The sequence below is a fragment of the Galeopterus variegatus genome, unplaced genomic scaffold (assembly GCF_000696425.1).
Source record: "Galeopterus variegatus unplaced genomic scaffold, G_variegatus-3.0.2 Scaffold432, whole genome shotgun sequence".
NCBI lineage: Eukaryota > Metazoa > Chordata > Mammalia > Dermoptera > Cynocephalidae > Galeopterus > Galeopterus variegatus.
The window spans coordinates 341,778-362,324 of NW_007726543.1; the positions used below are offsets into that span (position 1 = coordinate 341,778).

At 35.7% G+C, this 20,547-nt stretch overlaps 1 protein-coding gene across 1 annotated transcript in view; it reads right to left on the minus strand.

The window, feature by feature from the left end:
- Positions 1-20,547, minus strand: part of MIS18BP1 (MIS18 binding protein 1) — a 45,270-nt gene that overhangs the window by 3,690 nt on the left and 21,033 nt on the right. The window contains 5 exon segments of the mRNA XM_008568710.1: positions 603-690; positions 5,702-5,847; positions 8,006-8,166; positions 8,800-8,972; positions 18,157-19,024. Of these exon segments, the coding sequence (XP_008566932.1) occupies positions 603-690; positions 5,702-5,847; positions 8,006-8,166; positions 8,800-8,972; positions 18,157-19,024 (1,436 nt within the window).

Genomic DNA, 20,547 nt, shown 5'->3' on the forward strand with positions numbered 1-20,547 from the left:
AAAAAAAAAAAAAAAAAAAAAAAAAAAAAAAAAAAAAAAAAAAAAAACTTTAAGTTAAAATTTTTTCTGTAACTGGATTTTAAATGTTGGAATGTGAAAACAAAAAAATTAAGTACCTGAATCTGAAAAACATTTGAAAATATTTTAAAGCTGCATGGGATTTGATGAAATATCTTATTCCATGAAAATTATGACTCAATTAGTCTGAATTACTCCTCAGTCACTGAACAGGCATTATGCTTTTAGGTCTTGCCTGAAATGTCCCTCCCTGTATTTTTCCCCCGCTACTTCACTTCCCAAATGAAAATTTTTACCCAGCCTCACCTTACTCAAATGCTTTAGTCTATGAACTGCCAACTGTAATCCTACAGTACTTATATACCTACCTCATTCACGGCCTCATATTGTAATTTACTTGCATTAGGTTGTTAAGGACCTCGAGGACAGGAACTGTTATTATAATTTATCATATATGAAAGTACTTCAATTTGTGGAAAAATAGAATTAAAAGATAATACAAATATTTCCACGAACTTTTTGAAGTACCCTTGTATTACAGTTATTCTATAGATTAGTGTTGGATAAAGAATAAAAATACTTACTGTGTTTTTCTTGATTTTGCCCCAGACAATGCCACCATTACTTTTGTGATTTTTTTGCATACGAAAAACATATTTATCACAATCATTCCTGTTTGAATACAAAATAATTTCAAGTCTTCATTAACTGTCATATTTTTATCCATCAGTTGAACAGCAATTGACAAAACTAAAATTTATTTCAGTCTTTAAAAAGTACATTTTCTTTCCTATTTTAAAGAAGACAATGGTGTGCCTATGAAGATGAACAAAATGCTTCAATCAAACATTTTTTTTGTCTTTTTTTTTTTTTTCGTGTCCGGCAACAGACCGCAACCCTCAGTGTCGCGCTGGTACCGGACTGGGACCGGCAACGGGATCGCAACCCTCGGTGTTGCGCCCGCACCTCGCTCAGCCAGTGAGCGGGAACCGGTCTGTATGTGGGATCCGAACCCTCGGCAGGAGCGCCACCGCGCTCCCAAGCGGCGCACTGTAGCAGTGCGCCACCGGGCCGGCCCTTCAATCAAACATTTTAAAGGAAACACTGCATAACAATATTCTAGGTAATTATACTTTGCCTGAAATCCTTTCTAAGATGAGAAAAAAAAAATGCCTTTCAAGTTTCCTGTAAAGAGCTGATGATCTTTAATCACCATGGTCTAAGTTGTCTTACAGAAACTTCAGAATCCTTGAAGTGAGACAGACATATGCAGAGACCCTATTGACCTTTAGATGGCACCTGGAGCCAGAATGCCGGGCACAATTAGAAAGCAAGTGGTCCGTCACCACGTTTTGCAAAACAAGCAGCAAAATGAGAGAGACTGGAATGTGCTTATTTCCTATCCATCAGCTCCTCCCAACTTGCATTTTTTTGTAATTTTACCTATACCTTTCTATACTTTGAGTTTCTTATAAAACCAAGTCATGCCTTTTGATAGCAGAGACAGATTTGAGCTAGCTTGCACCTCCTTGCCTGACAGGTCACATAATAATAAAGATTTTTCTCTTCAAAAAAAGCCAGCATCACAGTCTTTGGCTTTCTGATTACATCAGGCAGCAAGCCCATTTCTTGGCAACACATTTTCCAAAACTCTGAGACTTCTTGTCCTTGGACTCCTTTTTTGTTACACCATTTTCCTCTTTTTCCTATACACTTCCTTACCTATCCAGATTTAATCTCGCAGTTGTTTTATTCTAAGCATATGCCTGGTGATTGAAAACCCTCAAGTTTTCTGACAGTGCTAGGTTTTTAATTGAGCTCAGCAAGCCATTTATTTCTACATAATTATATCTTTCTTGTATTCCCCCATACCAACTATGAAAGTCTTTGTTTTTCATTACTTTTACCTTCTCTCTCCTCCCACCCCATTATTAGCATATAGGTTTGACTCATAATTTACAAATAAAAAGCCAAACAGAATGGTTGTTTTCAATTCCCGATCCCTACAATTCCTAGTTCCACTTATAACAGTAAACACTAGCTGAACACCAATTCCCAAGTGGCTCCAAGATGCTATGTGATCTATTATCCTCTTTTCCTTTATGACTATTTGGGAGCAATTTTAAAGGCATAACATGCAGAAATCTGTAAATGTATGATTGTGTTAAGATATTTATCTGAATCATAAACACTGCTGAATAGCAAGTTGTGATGTTGTGAGGTGTATATCTGCTATGCCTCTAGCCCATCTCCTGGCATATAACTCCAAAAATCCTTAGACTCTCCAAAGTGATGAGAGTATTTTTTTTATATGCTAATGAGTTGGCTGAAGGTTGGCAGACTTAGTAGTTTCAGGATAGGGGCTGGTTCCCAAGGGAACCAACTTTGTGATTAAAGAGTTAGGACTTTCAACCAGCCCGCCCCCCCAACCTCTAGGGAGAGGAGTGGGACCAAAGGTTAAGTTGGTCACTAATGGCCAACAATTTAGTCAACCATGCCTATGCAACAAAGGCTCCTCCATAAAAACCCAGAAGTACTGGGTTCTGAGAGCTTCCACATACCTGAGCACATGAACGTTCCTGGAGGGTGGTGTGCCCGGCGAGGGCATGGAAGCTCTGTGTCCCTTTCCCCACACCTTGCCCTGTGCATCTCTTCATCTGTATCCTTTGTAACAAACTGGTAAATGTGTTTCCCTGAGTTCTGTGTGCTGCTCTATCAAATTAAACCCAAAGCGAGGACTGTGGGAACGCCAACTTGAAGACAGTTAGAAGTTCCAGATGCCTGGACTTGCAACTAGTGTCTGAAGTGGGAACAGTCTTGGGAATCTGAGTCCTCAACCTGTGTGATCTGAAACTCCAGGTAGACAGTGTCAAAATCAAATTGAATTAGAGGACACCCAGGAGTATCTGCTGGCTTAGTTGGTGTGTGGGGAAATCGATCACTCCCCCGCCGCCGCATTTGGTCACAGAAGTCTTCTGTGTTAATTGTTGCTGAGTAAGAGTATAAGAAAAATGCTTTGTTTTGTTAATTCCTGTATATTCTCACAAGTAAATAAGCCTAGCCAGTTGCTTAACAAATGAACAGTCATAGCCAGCTGTTGAAGACGAGCACCTCTGAAGTCTGTTGTCAGAGAGCAACAAAGAGAATAAAGAGTTTTTCACTTCTGAAGCGATAAAACTGTTTCATTATTTAAGACGTTTATAAAACGTAAGGCAACTATTAGAAGTGGTGATATCAAGAGGTAGTGAAGAGGCCTAGAGAACTCATTTTTTTAAAGTAATTATTAATAAAGTTTTAGGAAATATAGATCATATAAATAAATCCCTCATATGCTCTATAGGAAAAAAAAACATGCCCATTATTTCCTCAATTGTAAAAGTGATATAAACTGACAGAACCCCCCATACCCCCCGAAAAAACCCCACAAAAACCCACAACCCACACCAATGTCATTCTACAGCCTAGAGTTATGGCTGGTGATGTTTGGTCAAAAAATTTCCTTTCGGGCCGGCCCGGTGGCGCACTGGAGAGTGCGCCGCTTGGGAGTGCGGCGGTGCTCCCGCCGAGGGTTTGGATCCCATGTGGAGACCGGTTCCCGCTCACTGGCTGAGCGCGGTGCGGACGCAACACCGAGGGTTGCGATCCCATTGCCGGTCCCCGGTACGGGCGTGACACCGTGGGTTGCAATCCCGTTACTGGTCAGTAAAAAAGACAAAAAGGAAAAAAAAAAATTTCCTTTCTCTTATGAATACATGTTATGTAAATTGAGATTATGTAGTTTTCTTAGCTTTAAAAACTACTATCCACTGATTGTTATTCTGAGTTATTAAAAATTCACGAAGACATGATTTTTAATTGTTGCTTATTATTCTATTATATGGACAAACCTTAATTACATAACTGTTTTCTTACTTTGGGACTTTTAGGTCATTTTCAAATTTTCAGTACAGGTTGTGAGTATCATTAATCTGAAAATCTGAAATCTGAAATGCTCCAAGAATCCAATACTTTTTGAGCACTGACATGACGCTCAAAGGAAATACTCATTGGAGCATTCTGGATTTTAGGTTTTTGGATTAGGGATGCTCAACCGGCATATATTCTGCTAATATTCCAAAATCCAAAAAAATCCAAAACCCCAAAACACTTCTGGTTCCACGAACTCGAGATAAGGGATATTCAACCTATATCATGTTCTGTGATGAACAACTCTGTTTACACAAATACAAATATATAACTTGCCTAAATTTCTCATTTCCTTAGAACTGACTAACAGATAGCTGGTTGGCTCAGTTGGTTAAACTCTGGTGTTGATGACACCAAGGTCAAGGGTTCAGACCCCTTTACAGGCCAGCTGCCAAAAAAATAAATAAAAAAGAACTGACTAAAAAAATTCAAGGACCAAAGGGATGAATACTTTAAGGCTTTTGATGATTTGGCCAAAGAATTTACTAAAGATTTTGTCCAAAATTACATTCTCAGTATACTTTCACCTACACTAAATACTAAGACACATTAATAAGTAATCTGTGGATTGCTAGGGAAAAATCATGTTTTTTTTCCTAAAAATGCAAATTAAAATTTCACCTAGCTTCGTAAGAATACCAAATAGTTTTTTCTCTGCCATTATCATCTGGCTCTGCTTCTCACACTACAGAAATTGCTCTTAAGATCGGCATTGGCCTCTTAATTGCCAAATGGAATAGCCTATTTTCAGGCTTCATTCTTACCATTTTCCATCTTCTCTCTGTGACATTTGGCTACCCCTACTTTTAAAAAAATTTTACTTTATCTATATTTCAAACAGTTCCTATATTTAAATGGTTCAAAATTCAAAAGTTTCCCTCTCATCCGTCCCTAGCTACCTTACGTCCTCTCCATAAAGATCACCAATTTTCAGTTTCTTATATATTCTTTCAGATATTTAATCTATTAAAAACAAATATGTCTATATGTACATATATATACAAGTATATAGACACATGTACACACACACACACACATACAGCCTCTATTTACACATTATTCACTACATCTAGCTTTTTCACTTAATATACCTTGGGCATTTTACCATATACTGCATCAAAAGTCATTTAATTAGTCCCTATTGTTGGACATCTGAGTTTTACCATTATAAACAATGCTACAATGAATAAGCTTTATATTCACAATTCTAGAAGCAGGGCTCCTGAGTCAAAGGGAATGTGCGTTTATCATTTTGATAGATACTGGCAAATTGTTGCTACAGAGATTGTCCTAATTTACCTTTTCACTAGTAACGCATGAAAACGTTTTCCCTTTTCTTGTTAATTTGTAAGAGTGCTGTATATATATTCAGGAAATTAGCCTTTTGTCTGTGCTAAATCGCACATGTTCTTTTCTCAGACTATTTGTCTTTGGATTGGTGGTTGGTACCAGATAATTCTTTAAATTTTTTGTATGGTTGACTTGATTAATCTTTTCACTAGCGGCTTCTAGGTTTTACATCATAGTTATAAGACAATCACTAATCTCAAAAAAAAAAAAAAAAACTAAAGAAAACCACCTGACCATCCTTAATTTTTATATAATGACTCTTTCTATCACTGGATTACATCCCATTACTCCCCAACTCATGAAAGTTTAAAGTATTCCTCAATATGTTGATGCAGAGACTTAATGTATGAGATGCATGAATATTTACCTATTTATAGAGGCTAGCATACCAGGACTGACATGCTGACATTGAGGAGTTTTTGCCAATGGAAAGATAACTGATGACGGAGTTGTTGGATTTCTGTCCATACTTGGTAGAATATCATCATCTTGGCTGTCCTGAAAAGCTGGCAACTGGAAAACAAATATTAACATGCATCCATAAAAATGGACTTTCTCATTAGCACAAAATGTTTTTGGTGGATTGATAAGTCATTTTCCTCCTTATAGTAGTAGTAGGTAGAGGGCAGAGCCTTAGCCTCCAAAAAACTTAGTTTCTCTTGTGTAATATAGAGACAATAACACCTATTTCTAAAGGCTGTATAGACGAGAGGTTGGCAATATTTTAGGCTTTGTGGTCCATGTAGTCTCTGTCCCAACTACTCAAATCTGCCATTGTATCATGAAAGCAGACATAGACAATATGCAAACAAATGGACATGATTGGGTTCCAATAAAATTTTGTTTACAAAAACAGGGAGTAGTCTGGATTTGGCCCACTGGGTCATAGTTTATTAACTTTTGGTATAGACAGAACAAAACAAAACTAATTCATTTACTATTATGCTTAGCACTCAGTAGAACTCAAGCACTATTAAACTTTTATGCATATATTTCCAACGAAAATTCCATCCTTAAGATTCTTATTTACCTTTACATTTAAATCTTAGAGAAAGTGAAATTATGCCACAGAAAATGAGCTAATTCATTATTTTTCATTTCTATCTTATTCCTGTTTTTAATGTTGCTATTAAAAACAAGTATGCTTTTAATGTGTTTTGGCCTAAATCCTATTGCATTTCGGCCAAAATATACATATATATAACCTGAAATGATGGGGGATAACATAAAGAGGACAACCCCTAAAGGAACATGGTGTTGTTAAGAGAACACAGTAAGGGCCTCAGATGACTCCCTTAAAATATCTCCCTCTATAACCCATGTGAGCAAAAAGGGGTCCCTGATAATGTTGTAGAGTCTGTAAAGCACTGAGCTTTCTTAAATTGAAGATCAGGCTGCCAGTTAGCTCAGTTGGTTACAGTGCAGCTTTATAACACCAGGGTCACAGGCTGGGATAACCATACTGGCCAGCCACCAAACAAAAACAAAAACAAAAAACCCCAACCTTTATACTGAAGATAGTTTAACAATGTCAAAAACTTGGAAGATTAAAAATTACCCCTAAAAAAAAAAAAAAAAGAAAAGAAAAATTACCCTTAAGTCTAGCTCATTAACAACTTTTCAAGTTCTACATCTGCACATTTCTTATTATAATAATCTTAATATTCTTTATGTTTACATTTAGATTCTAGGAAGTCTTAAATTTGCACATATTATTTGTACTGTATTTTACTATTTATGAAAAACATCTTTATTGAATATATAGTTTCCAGTTTTTGCTGTAAAGATAAACATGCAATGACTATCTTTGCAAAGATTTTGGGCTTTTGAATTCCTTAGGATAAACTCTCAGGAACAGAATTAATTTTTACAACTTTTGTAATATAATGCCATAATGTTTTCTAAAAAGTATGACTCAACTGATGCACCCACTAATGTATGACCGTATCAATATCAATATTGCTTTTGTTAACAGTGAATATTTTAGCTTATTTTTTAAAAAAGATTCTGTAACTTAGAAGGTGTACATATAATTTGCTTTCTTTGATTACTAGATAAAATAGCCATTTCCCCAAGTGTTTGCTCAGCCTTTTACATTTTTTCTTGTCCACTTTCTTCCTGTGATCTTGATACCTTTTATTATTTCAGTAACATTTGAATGAGTTCTTCTTATTATCAGTTATTGGCTTTGCTGTATTTGTTGTGAATATTTTACACCAATCACTGAAGTTATGTTAATTTTCATACTACAAAAATTACTTTATACATTCAAATCTGTCAATACTGTGCTAATGCCACTTAATTCCTCCTCACAATTTACTACACAGTAGGTAATAATCTTTTCTTATCTTTTTAAAAAGTTTGTCTCATAGTATATTAAACAGTAAGTATATGTTTGGCCTAATTTCTGGGTTTTCTATTCAGTTCTACATACATTACCTTTGAAACCTATTGTAGGGCAGACTCTGGAAATTGGTGAGAATAGCATGTAACAGTAGATGACTTCCTATAATAATTTGGTATTATCTATGTAGGCTATCCATCTTTGCCCTAAATATTAGTGATGAACACTAACCATACATAAAAATGAAAGATATGTCAATATAGATAAAAACAAACAAACAAAAAAACCCAAAACACAACAATGATTTCATGTATCAACAACTCTTACCAGTACTCTTTGCTTCTGCAAAGGTGTTGCACTGAAAAAATCATCATGATCATCTTTTGGCAACTGTTCCAGAAAATCCCTCATTTGTCGCTTCCTTTTAAGAGTTCCCACTCTGGCAGTTATCTTAATAGTTTGCTTCTTATCAGCATTACCTCTCCTGTCTTAAGAGTCAGCAAAACATTTTGATAAGAATTAGGTCATTTAAAGTAACTGCTCTGTAAAGTTAACAGCCTTTGCAATCTCTAAATAGTTCACTCATATTAAGTAAATTCAGCCTCTGTTATGTTTCCTGTATAATGAATGATTCTTTCTACACTGGAATCTGTGCAATATGATTAGCCCACATGACACTCAAACTTGACTAGATTACAGTAGGAATACTGGGTACTCCCCGAAGCTTAATATAGGATTTCTCTAGCATAAAACACCTTTTACTAGAAACCATGAACAGGAGTGTGTAATACTGGGATGACGAAAACTAAATTATTTTGAGTTTTCTCATGAATTACTAGGGAGCCCCACCCAAGCGGCCTTAGAACAATAATTCAGATATTGAGATCTCTGGATCCAACTGCAGATTTCTTACAGCTCAAAGCACAAGGCTACTAAGCTACTATTGATGGAAGCAGCTACGTGGGGAAGACTTAACATATGATCTTTCAAATTCCTTCTAGCTTTTAACATTTTAAGAAAACACATATAACAAGACTCATGGGTAAATATAAAATATATCTAGTGAGTGATTAGAAATCTACACTAAGCACCAGAAAAACACTGTTTATTGCAATGGTTACCATTCTGGTCTTTGGGATTGGCTGGCTTTTTCTTAGTGACATGTTTCTGCGATTTTTTTCCTTGGGAATCTTCCATGTATTTCCTCTGGCATTCCTCAGCAGATCGAGAACTTACAGCCATAGCTATATCTGACCAGAAACCAGGTTTGTGCTTTGGAAGAGATGTAAAAGCACTGTGGAAGACCAAAACCAGTCAAAGAACAAAAAATTCAAATCAATAAAAATAACCTCCTGAAAGCATACCACTGAATCAATGAGGTTTACTGGGCTGAAGGAATTTCACCAAAGTCATTCTATATAACTATTTGGAAAGATCACCACTTGATAACTCACTCTAGTGCTTAAGATATATAGATGTAATTTTTATGTATTTAGTAGGTGCCTTCTAAATACTTTATTGTATTCTGTTAAATCTAAAAAGTCATCCATAGACTTTAAACATTTTTTCTAAATTCAACTTATCAATTATTTGGTCTTCTGGAGCACTCTGGCATGACTAAATTTTGTACGTTGTTTCTCAAATCTTACTGGTGCTGAGGACATTGGAAGATAAGCTCTCAGTTCTTACATATTCCAGGTTATAAACTCTGTATTAAAAACTCTTATGTTTGCTCTCATTCTATTATAATTTGTAGAACTCGGTATTATAGATAAAATGCTTTCTTAATTGAGGGCAATGAAAAATGAAATAGAAAAGAACTACAAATATAAGGTAGTGCCCAATTTAACATATGAGTTATATCCTAAAACTTCATTTGTAAATCACTGTTTAGAACCTGGCACACATATTACCATCCCCCACCCTGATAAAAAGATTTTATATATTATGGTTAGGCTGACAGTTTGGGCAGAAAAAATCTATTTAACTCACCAATCAGGCTAAAAATGGTTTGTTATTTCAACTATATCATCTTTATTTTTAATAATGTTTCTTTGACAAAATATATTTCTATTTAAACTTAGATTCTAATTAATAAACATAGGTTTCATGTGGTGGTATGCTGGTAAATTTCTAATCAGCTCTGAGGTTAAAAAGCTCTGATTTATAGTGTTTGCCAATTTCCATATGATAAATACTCCCATTGTAGTTGATTTCAAGCTACCAACAAAACCTCACTGAATGTAAAGCTGTTAAGATATGTGCAATAGCACACAACTATCTACAGTTTCTGCCACAAAGATATAAAGGCTGCAAAAAAACTTCAAGGGCATAGATAATAATAAATGTATTAAAATAATTAGGAAGTGATAAGTTTTGAGGATTACCTTTGTTTTTAATATAATTGTATATTTATATAATTTAATTTTTAATGACTGTTTAACAATTGATTTGTAAACTTCCCCAAATTTAACAATCAGCTTTTTTTTCTGTTTCTTTACCTTAGACTGGTTCTTGCGAAAAGCTACCAGTTGCATGCATAAAAGAATACTTATGGGTGTTAAACATTTGTTAATGAAAGATCTCTTTTGCATAATAATCACTCTTTAGGTGTTCTAAAGTGGAGAACTGGAAGGGCTTGGGGCTCAAGCTTCCCTATTTGTGTGTAGCTAATTTTCAAGTCTAGCACTAAAAGGACTACTTTTTCATAATAAAAGTACATAATAATCCATTTAATAAGAAATTAGCCAGTAATTAACACATCTCTTCTAGGTTATCCCAGATAACTTAAAAAGGCAAATTTAAACATGCCACCCTAGTCCTATCTAGAATGTGCTGCATTACTCTTAGCCTAAAAACCAATATCCTTAATGTGTCCTACACTGTTCTCTGCCTGACTCTCTTTAATCTCACCTTGTACTGCTTTTCCTTCAATTTTCAGTACTCTAGTCATTCCGGCCTTCTTTCATTATTTCTAAATACATTTTCTTTCTTTTCACTTTTCTGTATGCTATCTAAAATCCACTTATCTTGAATCTTTGGCTTAAATAATTTTTACTTATCCTTCAGATTTAGTTCAAGTATCTGCCTAAACTAGGTCAGATTGTCCTGAGATACATTCTCATAAACTTCTTACAGTGATTATTTAATACCTGTCTACCCTACTAGGCGATAAGCATGAAGAGTACAAAGCAGTGGGCTGCAACTCATCACTTGAGCTTACAGCAAAAATGTAACCAAATAAGCAACCATAAGTAAAATAAGCAAATGGACTCACAGACTATAGCCCTGAAAACTTCAGTTCAGTAGGTCTAAGATGTCAGTAATTTGCCCTTTTCAAAAGTTCCTCAGGTGATTATTTTTGCTGTACAGTCAGGATTGAACTTGCTTTATGTTTTTCATAAGAAAGAGACATCATATCTGAGTGGGCAGGAGGAATAACTGATGACAAGGAAAGCTTTCAGGAAGGTGACATGAGATAAAATTTGAAGGATAGATAAAAATACAACAGGTGACACAATGAGGCAACATTGGCAAACAAATGAAGATGAGGAAATATGACATACGGTTAGGCAATGGCAAGTAGTTCATATTCACAGTACCACAGATTTGAAAATAATGGTTGCAGGTCAGAGCTTTGAAAAACTAGAGAAGCGTAGCCCAAACACAGGCCTGCCATTTCTGAGTATTCTGATAGTGTACAGTATAAGGCATTATTTTTACATTAATTTTAAAAAATTAACATACAGTAAAGCTGACTTTTGGGTGTATGGGTCTATGAATTTTGACATATAGATTTGTATGACCACTATCACAACTAGGATACAGAATAGCTCTATTACAAACAAAGAAATTCTGGACCGGCCCGTGGGTCAACTGGGAGAGTGTGGTGCTGCTAACACCAAGGCCACAGGTTCGGATCCTATATAGGGATAGACCGTTAGCTCACTGGCTGTGCATGGTGCTGCCAACACCAAGCCAAGAATTAAGATCCCCTTACCGGTCATCTTTAAAAAAAAAAAAAGAAAGAAAGAAAAAAAGAAATGCCTTGTGCTACTCTTTGTTGTTTTATCTTCCCCCATCATAACCACTGGCAACTCCTGATGTTTTCTTTCTTTAGTTTTATCTTTCCCATAATGTCATATAAATGAAACCATACAGTCTGTAACCTTTTCAGCTGGCTTTTTTTTCACTCAGCATAATGTCTCTGAGATTCATCCAAGTTGTTACACGTACCAATAGCTCTTCGATTTTATTGCTTAGTAGTCTACTGAAGAATGTACCACAACTTGTTTACTTAGAAAGTACCGCAGACATCAGGGAAGGGAGCTCCACAAAGCTACCCCATAAAGTTGTTTATAAACTCCTAGGCTCATCTCACAAATTTTGATATATTTTCATTTTTATTCAGTTCAAGATATTTTCTACTTTCCCTTGAGACTTATTCTTTGATCCATGGATTTATACTTGTGTTAATTTTCAAACACTTGGAAATTTTGATTATCTTCTTATATTGATTTGTAGTTTAATTCAATCATCACCAGAGTACATCCTTTGTTATGATTTGTTATTTTAAATTTGTTTTACAACCTGGTATATGTTCTATATTGATGAATGATCAACCTATCCTTGGAAATGATGTATTTTTTCCCTTATTGTTGTGTGTTCTATAAATGTCAATTAGACACTGCTGGTGACAGTGTTCAGTTCTTCCATATATACATCCTTGCTTATTTTCTGCCTAAAACTAGTACTATCAATTACTGAGAAAACAGCTTTGAGGTCTCCAATGCTCTTGGATTTGACTAATCTTTCAGTTCTCTCAGGCTTTGATTAAGTATTTTGAGGCTTTTGTGTTAGGTGCATATACATTTAGGAATGAATGTACGGATTTCTGGTGAATTGACCCTTCTATCGCTTTGTAATGTCCTTCTTTATTCCAGGTAATTTTCTCCTACTGAAATCTTCTTAGATATATTAATATAGGCACTCCAGCTTTCTTTTGTGTTTGCATGGTATTTTTCTATCTTTTTAACCCTTCTATATCATTATATTTGAGATTTTCTTGTACACAGCATATAGTTGGATTATATTCTTAAATCCATGCTCATAATGTCTTTTAATTGGTATGTTTAGACCATCAAATTTAATGTAATTTTGTTTGGATTCAGGTCAACCATTTTGTTACTTGTTTTCTGCTTGTTCCCCCTTTTTAAATTCCTCTATAGTCCCTTTTTTGCCTCTTTTTGAGCTATTTGATTCTTTTTTTAGTATTTTAATTTATTACGTTTGAATATATCTCTCTATATAGCTTTTAAGAAGTTGCTCTAGGGATGCCATTAAGCATATGTAACTTTCAACAGTCTTAGAATCAATATTTTATTGCTTCAAATGAAAATGTAAAAACTTACCATCATATACTCGTCTTTACCCTTCCTCTTTATGTTGTAGTCATTTTATGTGCCACATTTACATATATTGAAAACTCTATCACACAATGTAATATTCATTTTCAAACATTAAACCTTTTAAAGAACTCAAGAGGAGAACAGTCTATTACATTTACCGTTTCTGTAGCTATTCCTTCATTCCTGATATTGACTGCCTCCCTCCTCTGTCATCTCTATTCAGCTACTGAGATTAACCAGTGAGTTTTTTATTTTGGTTACCTTATTTTTCAGTTCCAAATTTTCCATTTGGTTCTTCTTTAGGTCTTCTATTTCTTGTTGAGACTTTCTAAATTTGTATTCATTTAAAGAGTGTCTATTCTTAGTTCTTGAAGCATTTTTACAGTACCTGATTTAGAGTTAAGTAATTCCAACATCTGTGTCTTCTAAGCACTGGCATTTCTTGATTTTATTTTCCATGTGAGTTGAAATTTTCCTGGTTCTTCAAATGCTGAGCAATTCCAGATTATTTGCAAGGCCATTATGAATATTATAAAACTCTGGCCTTATTTATATCCTACGGAGAATGTTAATATTTTTATTTTAACAGGTAAAAGACCTGCCTGTAACCCGAGCTATAAGTTCCAAGTAGTCTACTATGGTTGTTGTTTCAATGTCAGCTCAATTTTCAAAGTTTTAAAATGCTATTAGCATCTATCCTGCAAGTGTGACATGAGCTTAGAAACTGCTATGACTAGAAATTGGGTATCGTCTACTGCTTAGTTCAGTTCTCAAAGTCTTTGGTATGCCTTTTAGGAACAAATCTGCATGTGTACAACACAGGGGTGAGCCCAGAAGTTCACAAACAATTTTATGGAGCTGCCTTCCGTAGCTCCTCCCTCTCTGATTTCTCATTCCCTAGGGTTTCCCTTTTCGGTTCTCTGGCCAGAAAGCCGGGGCTTTAGTTACCCTGCTCTGCTGTACACTTCATACAACTGCATCTATGTCCAGTAACAAGGAGCAGAGAACAGAAAGAGAAAAAAGCAATACCGCTGGGAAAAACTATGCCCCATCCTCTTGAGACAACCATTCCTCTGACTGAAGAGGAAGGTTCTCCTCTGAGTTTTAGATATGTCTGGATGCTGTAATTGTAGCTCCTGCATGTTTGCACAAGGACTAGGTTAAAAAAAAAAAGAGAAAAGAAAGGGACCTGGGAAATTTCCTCTACTGTTTCTGAGCATTAGAAGTCCCCTTTCCTGCTCCTCAACACAGAACTGGATGGCTTTTCTTTGCACTCTTTCTTGTACCTCGATACCCATTTCCAGGTTTCTGGCAGTTTTGAGTCTAGCTCAGGGGATACCAGTAGAAAAACGGGGAAAACTGCTGGCTTGGTGGTACTTAAAATTCCAGTCTTCTCCAAATTAGTTTCTTAAGTCAACAAAAAGCTGCTCCAAGCATTCTATCCAGGTTTTATAGTTGCAGAGCAGAAAAAACACAATGGAGTGTACTCATTCCACCTTAGGAGGAACTGAAATCTCTGCAGTCAAGGCATTTTTAAATCTCCATAGATGATATGAATATATAGTAAAGGTTGAGAAGCTTTATTACAGCATAAGGAAATCATAGGGGATACAGCTGGAAAGGATAATAATCAAGATCATAATATGGTATGCTCTCAATGCAAGACAAAGAAATCTTTATATAATTTGAAGATTAGTAATAATGCAATGAAGGTTTCTGAGCTATCAGAACCACAACTATGTAATAAGACTAATCTGGAGATTTATAAAATATATTACACAGACAAAAAGAACAAACTACAAATTCAAGGTTACTTCCATAGTTCAGGCAAAAGGCATCAAAGGTCTAAAAAATAGTGTCAAGAAAAGAGGCTGTAGGCCGGCCCGTGGCTCACTCGGTAGAGTGCGGTGCTGATAACACCAAGGCCACGGGTTCGGATCCCATATAGGGATGGCCGGTTTGCTCACTGGCTGAGCGTGGTGTTGACAACTCCAAGCCAAGGGTTGAGATTCCCTTACCGGTCATCTTTTAAAAAAAAAAAAAAAAAGAAAAGAGGCTGCAGATAGATTAATCCTATGGAATAGGTCTTTGGCAACTAATTGGATTTTTTAAAAGATAAATAAAAACAACAAAGAGTTTAAATCTAAGGGCTGGCCCATGGCTCACTCGGGAGAGTGCGGTGCTGATAACACCAAGGCCACAGGCTCGGATCCTATATAGGGATGGCTGGTTCGCTCCCTGGCTGAGCGTGGTGCTGACAACACCAAGCCAAGAATTAAGGTCCCCTTACCGGTCATCTTAAAAAAAAAAGAAAGAAAAAAAAAAGAGTTTAAATCTAGTTAATGGAAAGCATTCTATTCCAGAAATAGAAATGTCAGGAAAAGTGAACAGGCAAGGGAACACACGTTTAGTCTTTGACATATTGTCAGACTTGTAGGTGAGGTTTATATAGCAATGTCCGGCAGGCAAAGGAAAATACAAACGTAAATGTAAGAATTCAGGTCCAGAGATACAGATTTGGGTGTCACTGTACAAAGAGAAAAAAGTTAGAATTTTGGGAGGACGAAAGATCACTGAGGGGCAAGAGAGCAGCCAAGAATAACTCTGAGGAACAAGAAAGATTATCTTTTCTGCCCGAAAATAAGGAACATTTGGGAAACTGAAAAAAAAAAAGAGTACAGTGTCACAAAGATGCCTTAGGAAGAATGCTTCAGGAAGGTAGATTTAAGGGCTGGCCAGTTAGCTCACTTAGTTAGAATGTGGTACTGATAACAGCAAGGTAAAAGGTCCGGATTCCTGTACCGGCCCCCACCAAAAAAATAAATAAGATAGAACTGAAATGAATTCCAAATGTTATAAGGTTGGAGGATACACAAGGCAGCAAAACACTGAATGTGCTTCTCTCCTTTATCAATCACATCTTCCTTTCTTTCTACTAGGTCATTTCCATCAGCAGACCACTGTACTCTGGACATCTTACAAACAAATAAGCAAGTAAAGCAACCAAACATCTTCCCTTATCTTCACACTCCCTTCTATTACCTCTGCATTTTTCTACTCCCCATCACTGCCAAAGTTCTTGTGTTGTTCACCTAGGTAGTCGTCATCTCTACCTTCCCATTCACTTTTCATCTCTCAATTATGATCTGGTTCCAAATACTGCTAAAACATCTTGTCAAGTCTTCACAGCCAAACCCAATTCTTACCACACCTGATTTATCAGCAGCAACAGACACAACAAATCAATCTCACACTTTTGAAAAACTATCAGCCTCTGCAATATGACTTTTTCTTGGTTTACTTCACCCCTTACTGGCCCATTCCTCCCCTACTTTAATACTTTACTCGGAGCTCAGGATCACACTCTTGTTCTCTTTACATCCTCTCCTTAAGTGTTCTCCTCATTTAAATCTATTGGATTTAAATGCCATCTTCAGGCTTAGTAGCTATATCTTAGCTTGGACTTTTTCTTTCTTTTTTTTTTTTGTCTTTTGTCTTTTTCCGTGTCCGGCAACGGATCACGACCCTCAGTGTTGCCCCTGTACCGGACCGGGGACCGGCAACGGGATTGCAACCCTCGGCGCTGCCCCCACGCCTCGCTCAGCCAGTGAGCGGCCAGTCTGTATGTGGGATCCGAATCCTCGGGCGGGAGCGCCACCGCGCTTCCCAAGCGGCGCACTTATCCAGTGTGCCACCGGTCCGGCCCAGCTTGGACTTTTTCTGAACTCCACACTGGCTTTCCACCTGCCTCTTAACATACAATTCAAATAGAACATGTTTAAAAAGAAACTCAATTCCCAATCTAACCTATTCTCTCCTCAAATATTCCCCATACCACTATCTCCCAAGTTTAGGTCAAGTGTCACATAATTTATAGAATTTGTACTTGATATTGTCTATGCACTGCTAGATTTAATTCAATTTTCTCCATATTTACATCCCCCATATCAGTGTAGAACACAATGGACTACTCTAATAACCCTGCAATTAGTGCCTTATCTACTTCCCCAAAGGAATCATCTCAAACTCTACCATGCCATCCTAAAATATCTTTTTACTGCACCTAAAAAAAAAACAAAACAAAATCTAAAATCCTAAACATGACCTAGAAGATTGTACACAATACGGTCACAGCCCATCTCTCTGCTCTCATCTCAAGTCATTACCCTACAACTCATTATGTTCTAATAACAATAGCTTTATTTTAGTTCCTCCCACATCAAAATTTTTCTACCCTTACAGGGCCTTTGTTTAGGTTGTTTCCTGTTCCTAGAATGCTGTTTCTCTAGTTTCCTATACGGTTGACACCTATCCTTTCATCTCCATTTAAGTGTCATTATCCGAGAGAGCTTTCCTGACCACACTACCTACAGTTCTCTATATCAGTCTCATGTTTGTTTCCTTCATAGAATGTATCACAATTTGTTAGTTATTTTTATCTATTGGTTTACTTTTTATTGTCTGTCTTCCTTACTAGATTGCTCCTTGAGAAAAAGAACTTCGTATATTTTGTTCATTTCTGTATCCTCAAACATTCCAAACTGACTGGTAAATAGAAGGCACCCAATAAATAAACGTCGAATGAGTGAAAGAGCAGGTTCTTAACTGAGTTTTAACTTCAATTTCTGTACTATGAAACCTTGGACAGATCACCTAATGTTGAGACTCTATTTTCTTTCCTGTAAATAAGGGAGGAAAGACTATTAAATAATCTATAAGTCTGAATTTAGCCTTAATGTTTTATAATAGTAAATTTAACTAAAATATTTCTTAAAATGCGAAACTAAGTGAGAGAGCAGCATTTGACTATGTTGAAATATTAAACAGGAATGAGGTCACTTTTACCTTCCTCATAAGAATGCTTTAGAGATGGCTACAAACTACCACTAAAAGTTATCTGTATTCTCCTTCCACTCCCTGTACAAGTTGTAATTTCTCCCCATTTTCTTGGACGACATCTAACACATTAATGGTTAGATGTCATTAAATCAGTCCCTGTTGCTGTTTTTACATCTTCAATTGTTTTGTGGCCACTGTGTACATATTTCAGAGTCAAATCTAACTACTTACCAATAAAGTTTCTGTAATTCCTTCTCATTCCATTCCTTGTCCTGAATTAAGCCAGGTAAACATTCTGAGGGATGCCTGTTAGTCTTACCAGACCCCATCACCTCAATAATTGGAAACTCACTCCTAACATCAGATTTCTGAAGAATTTCTTTAGCAGAAGATCCAGCTTTCTTTTGTTTGACATGAAATTCATTTTCACCTTCAGTTTCAGGTTCTGAAATCACTGGGATATTCTTTGTGATGTTTCCTGTTCTTTTTCTCAGGTGAACCACTGTGTCTTTGGTATTTCTTGCTCTGGTTTTCTTAACAACCCCAGCTTTCCTTCTAATTTCCTTTTCTGTTTCACTCTCTTCACTTAACAAATCTGATGAGGACTGATGTTTGTAACATGGCATAGTTACTTGACTTTCAATTTTCTTCAATTTTGATAAGAACCTGGTATTTTTCTTAAAGTCAGAGATGACCATTTGATCCTTTTTAGAGCTAGGTATTTTTATTTTCTGGTTGACAGTGAGTAAATCACGTTCATTGCAGTCTTCCTCGTTTTTACTTCTATGACCTACACTATACTCAAATGTATTTTCTAAAGCCCCTGTGGACTTATTGATGGGACCTACAGTTTCATTTAAGTCTGATTCACTTTCTCTTTGACGCTTTCGCACTGCAAAATCTGTTACTGCTTTAATGGTGCCAGAGGACAGATGATGCTTCATGCATGTTTGCTCTATTACTTTTTTAGATTTAAGTGGCGTCAGTAAAATATAAGCTTCCTTCTGATTGACAGACATATATTTTCTTTCTTCACCTGAGAAAAACTGTTCCCTTGAGGTTAGAATATCAATGGGTACATCTGATTCTTCAGTTCTCTCTTTAATTTCATAAGACAAAACCAAAGACCAAAATCTCAAGTTAGTGATAAATAAATTTAAGTAAAAAAAATTTTTTTTCACAAATAAAATATACTATTTTTCCACAACCTCCATATTATACACAGCTGTCATATTAATAATTTTTCTGAAGCTCAGGTCTATTCAGATCACTGCCCCTTCCACTGTAAACATAGACTATTGTTTATATAAACTTCTCAATGACTTTTCAGTGTAGTGGTATACATATCAGCTCCTCTGCCTGGCCTTCAATATAGTTCTAATCTCTCACTGTTCTCAAATCTGAACTATCTATATTCTGTGCCTATTAAACCAATTGCTGATTCTCAAATTTTCTTGATTCTCAACTTTCATTAATATCATTCACTCTACTTGGAAAGTTTCCTTCACTCATCTACAAACCAAATCACTAACTGCTTTGATTTTATTCTCTAAAACACTTAGTCTACAAACTTTGTCCTGATTCCCTCAATTAAATGGAAGCTCTCCTTCTTTTAATTTTCCAAATATTTTTAAATAATGCCATGTTTGACAATACGTCCTGCATATTAACTGTATACTTGTCTTGTATTTCAATTAGATTGGAAAAGACTCATTAATGGTAAAACCTTTATCTTCATGTTTGATTTTTTTTTTTTTTTGCTGGAGTTAGTACAGAGCCTTTCACATATACAGTAGATGCTAAATAAATATTTGTGAAATCAATTCTCTGGACATAAAATATTTAGAAGACACAAGAAAACCACAAGGGTCACTAAAACCTTATTAGGTATGTAATATATGAAATAGAATCTGGGCCAGTTGAGGAGGAGGAGCCAGGAGAACATGGAACTCCATTTGCATGGCTCTACTCGTCCCTGATGGTGGCCACAGAGACACACCATTGCTGAATTCCCCAAATGCCATGAGGAAATAACTAAAATAGAACAAATTGGGAATCTTTATTTTACCATGTCACTAAGAAAAACAAAGTAAAATAAACCCAATTCTCTAATTTGAAACTTAAGAAACAGAAGCCGAACTAACTAAAATACTAACTTTAAATTATCCAATTGTAATTATAAATAAATATAAATTATAAATCATCATACCAAACATCATAGTGAAATACTGCAACAACCTACATGTATTATGTGCCACTGTTTACAAGATGAATGACAACATGAAAGACTGATGTCAGCCTATTCTGGATAGTGTAACCTAACCTGTGTGAACTTGGTAGTATAAGTAGTATTGCTTTCCTTTCTACTTCTTGAAGCACTTATGTTCTTTACTTTCATTTCTTTTCACTGATAAGAAATAAAACAGAAAAATGCTATTAAACTAATGGATTTAACTCAACATGAAATTTTAAACTTTCTAATGTTTAGAGAAAAGGCTCTTTAAATTTTGGTATGCAGGATTTCAATTAAATCACTCTGAAAATCCACATTTATACAAAACTAAATTATGGTATTAAATTCGTAAAAGGATTCAGTCTTTAAATACTCCTATAAGCATATTT